At 48.9% G+C, this 9242-nt stretch overlaps 1 protein-coding gene across 1 annotated transcript in view; it reads right to left on the bottom strand.

The window, feature by feature from the left end:
- Nucleotides 1–46: 46 nt before the first annotated feature.
- PMFBP1 (polyamine modulated factor 1 binding protein 1) overlaps nucleotides 47–9242 on the bottom strand; it is a 71016-nt gene continuing 61820 nt past the window's right edge. Inside the window, 8 exon segments of the mRNA XM_082439258.1 lie at nucleotides 47–3861; nucleotides 3865–3914; nucleotides 3917–3946; nucleotides 4363–4601; nucleotides 6803–6877; nucleotides 7380–7483; nucleotides 8304–8471; nucleotides 8779–8946. Coding sequence (XP_082295384.1) covers nucleotides 3709–3861; nucleotides 3865–3914; nucleotides 3917–3946; nucleotides 4363–4601; nucleotides 6803–6877; nucleotides 7380–7483; nucleotides 8304–8471; nucleotides 8779–8946 — 987 coding nt within the window. The 3' untranslated portion in view covers nucleotides 47–3708.

Raw genomic sequence — 9242 nt, 5'->3', positions numbered from 1 at the left:
AGAGAACAGGCAGAACGCTGACTTTCCTTGGATGGATCCTTCTAGAACCTTAGCTCGCCCTTATTTCTGTTCTCTAGGCAGTGCCTCTTAGAGGAGGGGTTGATGGGGTGGGACTCAGCTGACAGGGAAGGAGAATGGCCCGGGGCACCAGCACCTGGCAGGGCTGGGGCAAGGCTGGCCACAGTGGCCGGGAAGTGGGAGGAAGGTGAGCAGCCGTGCACCCTCTGTCCTTTCCCGTGGGCGGGCTGGCTGCTCTGCTGCTCAGAATGGCCCAAGTTTCTACCATTATGTGTTGTGTATTGATGGAAAATAGTGTTAAGTGTTGCTTATTGGTTTTCACATAAAAGATGAGCCTTACACTAGAATCACTAGTCTCTTCTGTTGTTAAGCAGCCTCAACAGTCTGCTGAGGCGACGTCTTGGGCACCTCTGGTACTTATTTAGTGACTCCCTAGGGCTGGGCTTCTGCCAGGTGTGCTGGGTGGGAGGTCCTGTGTTGGGGCTGAGAGCCCAATAGGCTTGGGGCTCAGAAGCACCTGCATACTGGGCCAGGGCTCAGCGTGCGCTCCTTGGTGCCCGGCTCACGCCACTGTCAGTTCCACTCTTGTTTCTCACTCTGTCCCTGGGATTTGAATTTCTGTCTGTTATAAATCAATACAAGTTAAAGCCAATTTTATGGGTAGGTTTGGAAGCCAGGCTTTGGCAGCCAGCATCAGCTTCCACCTCTACTTCCATTCTTTTTACCTCTAACCGCCTTTCCTGGGAATGCAGGTAGAAGCTGACTTTCACAGCTCTGGAGTGAAGAGAGGGCTTCCAGCTGCTGGCCTGGGAAGGCTTCTAATCTTGGCCCTGGGTTGAAGGGCTAGGAGAAGGTGTCTACCCGCCCTGCGGAGAGATGTAAGCTGGGTATGTGATCTATTTACAGACTTGGGCTCAGGATGCAACAAAACAGGAAGAATACTGAGGTTCCAGTTGATGCCTTTACTACTAACAGGCAGTGACCTTGGTCACAAACTCACCTTCAGGTTCCTTAGATAAGAAAAATGAGGCCACAGAGGTTTTGAAAAATCTTATTTTAAAGTAAGGAACGCCTAGTGAGGCACATGTGGCATACACACACAGATGCCACAAGATAAGTGGAGAGGCTCCCCGACCCCAGTAGCTGTACCCGAATCTGTTTTGGCTTCTGGACTTCTGCCCAAGAATCTGTTTGCACTTCTGTCTCCAATGCTTTCTTTTTAACTATGGACCCTTTCCATTCAGATCTACCTTCAAGTTCCTTCCAGCTTTAATATTATGATTTAATACTCCTCTGCTTTTCACCATCTCTTCCTCAGATGATAACTGATTCTTTTTCTAGAGGTACAAAAGCATTTCTTGGCAACGACCGGAAAGTGGATTCCTGAGACTGGTTTTCCGATTTGGTGTGAGAGAACAGTAAGGTTGTTGAACTGGACAGGGGTCCCCCGCCTTGCTCTCAGCCATGTGCGTCTACCCTTTAATGCCTAGTTGAGAGGAGCAGGATACTTTAGACATCTTAGAAATATCAGCAGTTGAGGGGCTCAGGCTGAGATAGGGGGCTCATTCTGGGGACCCCAGGGCTAGTTTGCTGGGCCCTGCCTATGGCAGGAAGCTTCCTCCTCATATGGGCTGTGCAGAGGGGGCTCAAAGGCAAGTGTACGTGGCCACATGGTGGTTCTAGGGAGCTCCCCCTTCCCTTTAGTAAGGCGGCGGCTGGGGTTTGGTCTGGGTTCCTTTAGCTCAGGGGGAGAAGAATTATACTCCAGGTGGGTAGAAGAGGATCTGTCACAAAGGATTCTGCGGCCCCCAAGGTATCAGAATCTGAGTGACACCTTCCGACTGGGTGGCTGAAGCACTTTATTTATAATCCCCTCGGCTAAGTCCTAGCTTTATAATCGTTTCTTTTTTCTTTTTTGTTATGTTTTTAGCGTGGCTTTAGGTGCACAGCAAAATTGAGCAGGAGGTACAGAGATGTCTCCTGTACCTGCTTCCCCTGCCCCCGACCTGCACAGCCTCCCCACTATCAGCATCCCCCACCGCAGTGGCTCGATTGTTACAACTGATGAACCTGCGCTGACACATCATTATCCCCTGAAGTCCGTAGTTTACATTAGGGGTCACCCTTGGTATCTGTACATTCTATGGGTTGGGACAAATGTATCCACCATTATGGTTTCATACAGAGACCGTGTCTTTTTAATGTCAACTTTTAAAGAACTCACTTCTTTGGTTATTTCTTAAAGCATTAGAGGCAGGCAACATTCGGGCTCCCTGCCCTTTCTCCTACCTTGCTGCACTTCTCCAAGCCCTGCCCCTCTACTCAGTTGGGTCTCCTGCCTGGCTGGGCTTGCAAGGCCACACGGCTGGGTGATGTATTGACATGGTTCTGGCTCTGCTGCCCCTTTGCTCCCCATAGCTTGCTACCTGCTTTCCTCTGGTGTAATCACCCCATAGGAAGTGAAAGACAACTTTGGAAAAAGTACAACATTCAAAGTACCCAGATATTGTCCCTTTGGCCAACATATATGAAAACTTTTTGTAAATTAAAGAGACAAAATGCCTTTTTAGTAGACTGTACTGGGGATGTTAATGACATTGAATTTTGCTTGAATAAATGGGCCACAGGCTAGAACTAGAAGCCATTTCATTAGTACCAGACCCTTCAGTCTTTGTTTTCTCTAGAAGACATATCCTTATTCTAAACCAAATGAAGGAACACAGTCAAAAGAGCATAAAAAACCAGACACTGACCATCACAACAGAAACCACCAGACGTGCCCATCACTCCTGCCTCACACTGCATTTCCAGAATTTGTCCTTCCCAAGTCCTAGCAGGGGCATCCTATATAACACGTTGCTGCTATTAGCAGAAAATTTTCTTGGCTTTTGTTTGGCTGGGGAGGGAGGCAAGATATTTAAGAATTGCTATCAACTAGTGGGTTTCTTCCTTCACTTTTCCTTTCCCCTCTTCCAGAAATGCAAGCTCTTTCATTTCTTTCTCTTACTTTACCTTTAGCTATTTCTCTCAATTTTCTATAGACTAGAAATATAAATTCTAGACATGTACTTAGTTTAACAAAATCCAGCCACAATAAAATAGTTTAGCTGTCCTTGGAGTTTGTTATAATGGAATTTTACTTGTACTGAGCTGGCTGCGGAGAAAAATAAAATTGTCAAAAGAAGGAATATGGCAGCCAGGGAGAAAGCAGATGGCTATATCTCCCTCCTGCCTTTGGAAAATGCATCATTTATTTTTCTTCCTCTCTTTTGGGTCTCAGGATTACTTTCCTTTTGGAGGTTTATAGATATTTCTTTTTCTTCTTAAATTCCAGACAGAGATGGAAGGAATAAAAAAGGAACTAATTATCTCTTGTTGGTTTAAAAACTAATCCAGATAATCCAGAAGCTTGCTTTGGGAATTACAGCTCCCCTATATACATGAAAGAGAACTATATGTTTTAGAATTTAGGGAAAATCGGGATAAACACATTGCTGGGGACCTGAGGGGGCAGAACTGTCTGCAAGACGCCACGAGCTCACTGAGGCTGCTGTGCTCATGCCTTTATTTTAGAGTTTGGGCCTGGAGATGGTAGTATGGTTCCAAGGCTCACTCTGCCGCAGGAAGTAGACAAAACTCAATAAAACATTAGCATCTTGCAGAATAGGCTGGGACCTTGACATATTCCGGTTAGAGCTGATCCAAGTCAAGAGAGAGGAATAGGAACTCACTGTCCTCTGAAAAACATGCGTGGAAATGATGCTCAGGGCAAGGCGCTGATTCTAGCAATATGAGGAACCTGAGGGAACAGGGAGGAAATGACAATCTTGATTTGAGGAGAAATTAATGAAATGATTCCTCAAGGACTAGTCTCGTGGCCAGGCAGCTCTGTTGCAGGTGACTTCTTCCCTTGGGGGTACCATGGAGTCTACAGGTGGCAGAAAAGGTAGCCTTGGACCCAGGCTGTACAGGAGACCAGGGCATTCTTGTGAGGTTTCCAAAACACATTAGAGGAGAAAAATGCCTATTCTGCCTGTTCCCTTCTTACCCTCACACCTCCCAAAAGGGACTGGGTCAGGGGAAGGGATAGGTCTGAGATAGGAGGCACTTGGGTATCATCAAAGATTCTTAAATCAGGATGAGCCTTAGTTCATTTGCCTCCCCCTTTACAGAGGAGAAAACGATGATCTCTGGTCCAGAATAGCTAAGCAAAAGATTTGTTTTTTTCCCCTATTTGAATTTCCAATCCAGTGATCTCTTCAAAATACGCTTTTTTTTTTTTGACCCGATGGACTAAGAAAGACAGCACCACAGTAAGTAGCAAAAGCCACATGGCGGACATACCTGAGCAGTGGGGCATCCCGACAGACTTGGTGATGTCCATTCTTTGGCTCACAGCTTGGGTTATCCCCCTCCAGCCCAAGGTGCCATACATTTTCCCCCTTGATGTGGGGTCTGTTTTGCTTGGGCATAGGGCTTTGGTATATACCCTTGAGGGCCCAGCTTTCAGCTTCTTCTCCTCTATTTCATTCTTTAGTTTCGTGTTTTCCTTTGGCAGATGGACCGTTACATCGTGGAGGTGGCTGCGGAAGGAGAGGGAAGGACAGGTGGGTGTTTGGTCTGCTTCAGTTCCGTGGACGCCCAGTTCCTTCCGGAGCTGGTGCTCTCACGCATGTTCTGTGGAAATGGAGGCTTATGTGCATCCCCGGGAAGAAGCCCAGGCCTGGGGTTGGGGTGGACCCAGAATCAGCACTCCTGACCCACTGTGTCATGTCAGCTCTGGGCTAGTTTTCTTATCTGTTAGATGGGGACCATTGAGTCTGATCTGCCTTCTGGGGTTCATATAAAAATCCAGTTTGACAAATGATAGAAATTTGATTCAAAGAGCCAGAACAACTCTGATCACGTGTCCTCAGTTTCTCACAGCCATGCCTAGGAAACACTCACATCCAGTTCTGATGCCAAAGCCCAAGTTCTTTTGCCTCCCTTTGCTGAAAGGTTGAGAACACAGGGGATCCCGGCTCTGTTGAGAGCTTGGGCAAGTTACTTGTCCCCGTTTTATGGAAGAAATGGCAGCTCCAATGTAGGTGAGGGGAAAGGTAACTGAGCATACCTCCTGTGGCTCAATAAATGGCAACTGTTAATACTAACAGCCTTATTTCTCCAAACCAGTGTTGAGAGAAGTGAGTGACAGTGGGCTCTGGAACCAGGCTTCCCAAATTGGGATTCTGACTCTGCCACTTATTGGTCATGAGACCATGGGCAAATTATGTAGCCTGAGTTTCTCCCTTTCTTCATCCTTAAATGGGGATTATACGTGCACTGAACGTATGAGGTTTTATGAAGATTAAATAAGTTAACACATGTAAAGCACTTGAAACAGTGCTCCTCATGAGTAAGCAATAAATATTAGTTGAGCTCTTGTTATTATGATTAAAAGATGGTGTTCCTTCAAATAGGATCAAGCAAACTCAAGAATGAGTTCTTTGTGAAACAAACAAACAAAAAAAACAAAAATCTTTCCAGAACTTGGCACAATATAAGAAAAAGCCTGAAGTGCCCGGCTACCTTCAGATTCTGACAATTTCTCCTTTAGTTAAATCCTTTCAGAAAATGTTTCTGTCCTAGTGAAATATTTTATGATCTTTTCTAGAGGAAATCAAATAGAGAATTCATCCTCAACTGCTCCTCTGGGCGTATTCTTTGCCCTCTTGCTCTGTATAAATCTGGCTGGCAGTGAAGACACCCCTTCCCTTGTAGCTCTTCACGTTGTTGCCACGCTCCTTGTGCCACTGGGCCTGGAGGTGGGGTCCTCGAATGCCCTCATCCCCTGGCTCTCTGCCACTCTCTCTGGTCCACTCCTGTCAGCATCCCTGATGCTTTCAGCATCCTGTACTTTTCATCCAAGACCTGGCCCCTCAGTTCCTTGACCTCCTTATTCCAGTGATCTTTTCCTCTCCTTCAACCCAGACACTTTCCTATGGTCCAAGCTCAGGACACAGCTTTCTAACGGGGGCTGCATGAATGGGTCCCAGGTGTGCTGCAATAATTCAGCCCTTGGAGCAGGGTTTGGCACAGCTGCTGGTTGGTCACCTTTACCATAAGCAACCCCATCCAAGACCCTCCCAGTGTGCCAAACAAATGTGGTCATTTTCTAAGTGTTCCCTGACAAAAGGTTGGGAAACACTTCCCTGGAGCTTGTCATTACCTGTTACTTGTCATTACCTGTTACCTCTGAAATCTCAGTTTTAGACATCCATACTTTTGCCTCTGTTCCCAAACTTCCAACACTCCTCCCATACCACACTCTATGCTGACCCAGCTTTGACCATGAGGGTGAACCAAGGCTGCAAGTAGATGGACCCAAATGACAACATGGGACAGAAGGACCCCACCAAACTTGACTGCTCACCTCATAGAGATGTTCCTTCTATGTTCTATGTCCCTTTGTTTGGAGAGCTCTCCGTTACCACAGCTTAGCCACTACCCTAACTAATACAATCTGCTTTTCAGTTCCTGTTTCCTTCTCAGCATTCTTTCTGACTTCTGAGAACTGTGGAAGGTGACAGTGGAGAGGGACATAGAGACTATTAACCCCCTGTTTTATCGTTGGTGAGGGGACTAAGGCCCAAAGAGGTCAAGTGGTACGCCCAAGGTCACACAGATGCAGATTCGGGACTCGGGGTCTTTCTCCACATATCCAGTGAAAAAGCCAGCCCTGGTTCCTGGCTGACTCCTCTCCCTGGGGCCCAAGCTCCAGCCAGGGGGGCGTGGGATGACTTACTCCTTTTCACCAGTCAGCTTGGTGATATATTTGACCTGTTCACAGAGCTTGTTTCCTAGTTTCTCATTGGCGATCCTGTAATAAAATTCACAGAAGAAAAGAGTTCCCCAGACCCCTGTGAGCAAGAGCATGGGTTGGCTGAAAAGGACATTGGGTGCTCTTGGCAAGGCCTCTTCTGGGCCCAGACCCCCCGCTCATCCCCCAGCCCCCAGAGCTAGAGCCCTCCTAGCAGCTGGCAATTAAGAGGACTCTCTACACTCCCATGCAAAATCACTGTGATCCCAAGTGAGTTCAGGGGATCCAGGCAGTGAAGCCCGACACCAGGCTGGGAAGAGGAAATCTGACCCACGGGAGCATCCCTTCTGTCTGGAAGCTGCTCCATTTCCAAGTGGGCGGGGCTTTCTGAACCTGCCTGAAGGGTTGCGGCCCCTTCATCTTATTCCCAACATTTGGGTGTGGGCTGAGAGTGGATCAGTTTCCCAGGAGGGCTGTGTGTGTGTGTGTATGACACTGTTCTCTGGCACATGTGTGACTCCAGCCCTTGGAACTCTGCCTTACTGTTTTCTTCCTCACTTACTTCTGCTCTTTTGCCCATTGCTCCATGTTGGACATAATCTGATCATTCTCTCGGTGCAGCCTGCAGGTATCTTTGGGCGCAGACCGCTGGGGCAGGCAACAGGACTTTGGTACAAGAAGTAAATGATATAGTAAGGGGTGGGAGCACAGGCCTGTCACCTCCCTTCTCCCAAATCAGGTCTCCTCTCTTCCTGGGAGAAGAAACATTGACTCTGCTGTCCAACCCCGAGGCCAGAGTTGGAATTGCCATTGCAGGCCTCCACCTCCAGCGGTGCATTATCACAAAGGTGACATCTGTGAGCAGACACCACTTCTAGTAGAGACAAAGTAGGTTTGTACATTTATAATAATGATTTTCAGGCCAAAGGTAGCAAAGTGACTTACTCTAAAAAAGCAATACGTTAAGCCTTTTTAAAAACAGATGAAAGAAAATATATCTGGTGGAAAGGGAGGGCTTTTTTTCTAATTTGGGCAAAGGCCCTGTGGCCACCCCAAGGATATCCGGGAGCCTCCTGCTACAAACTTCACTGCTCAGAGAGCTGGGCATGCCCGAAGAGCTCTTAGCCGATTCTACTGCAGGGTAACTGAAAGTGTCATGAGGGGCTCCGGAGGGTGACTGAGCAGTGCATTATCTAAGTCGGGGCTGCTGGTGTTCCTGACATGGAGATGGCACTCCCTCTCCTCTGGATTGGGACCTTTGTTCTGTTCAATATCTCTACCAACAAAGTCACGGGAAGATGGCTGGGTCAAGACAGCCGCTGTGGGCCTGGAACACCCAGACCCCGCTTTGTACTGAATAGAGGGGGGTGTCCTTTCCTTGCTCCCAGCCACCCACACCCCTACCAAAGGGTGCCTGTCATCCAGGTGGTCGTGGGATGTTCTGGGGGCACTGGGAGGAAGCGACTGGGGGTTGAGGAGTGCCCACCTCCCTCTCGTCCGCGAGGAGGTTCTCTCTCAGGGCGCGCATTTCCTCCTGGAACGCCCTGAGCTGCTCCTCTTTAGCGGCCAGCATCTTGAGGTCGCTCTGGTGCTGCTTCTGCCACTGCAGCACCTGGTTGCTCATGTCCTCCAGCTTTTTGTCGAAGGCCTGCACCTGCTCCGTAGCGCACAGTGAGGAGGGAGACCCCGGCTTGCCACCCTGACCCTGGAGGACCCACGACAAGGCGGGAGGGCGCTTTCTCTGGGAGGTTCATGAGGGAGTGTTTTATTTCCAGCGGCCAGCAGAGGGCGCCCCTGCTCTGATAGTTGCTGCCTTCCCGGAGCTCCTAGAGCCCAGCAAAAGGGAGGGCACCTGTTAGCCGAAGGGAACGGCTCAGGGCGAAGTACACAGCTGTGGGGCAAGAAGAGACCTCGGGGGGCCCTGGGCAGGACAGCAGCCGGAGCCCCGGGCTGCTCCTCACCTCTAGCTCACTCTGCTGCTGGAAGCCCTGCAGTTTTTTTAACTCCACATTCAGCTTTTTCATCCTCTCCTCGTAAGCAATGACTTCCTCTTCCAGCTGAATCTTCCTGTCTTGGGCCTGTGTCAGACTTCGGTGAAGACTGTTTGTCTCTGAGGTCGAATGATTGAGCTTTGGTAAAGACAAAGGGTTGGGGGGAGAACGGCTGTCATTGCGCTTGGGCCTCTCTGCTGAGTCCTGAATGGAGAAGGGTTCCACCAGTCCCACAGCCCCTACTCTCTTCTGCCCAGGGTGGCACAGACACACCTGGTCCTGGTCACCTCGCCTAGTGTCCCAGGGAGAGGTGAGAAGTGACAGCGGTCAGTCTTCTGCATCTCCCCTGCCCCTCTCCCGTTTCCTCTCTTTCCAATTCTATGAGCTCATCAGCCTGGCATGATTAGCACAGGGATGGGGCATGAATTTCCCTG

Source organism: Balaenoptera physalus (genome assembly GCF_965194825.1).
Source record: "Balaenoptera physalus genome assembly, chromosome: 19".
Classification (NCBI taxonomy): domain Eukaryota; kingdom Metazoa; phylum Chordata; class Mammalia; order Artiodactyla; family Balaenopteridae; genus Balaenoptera; species Balaenoptera physalus.
This window is presented reverse-complemented; position numbering and strand designations above follow the sequence as displayed.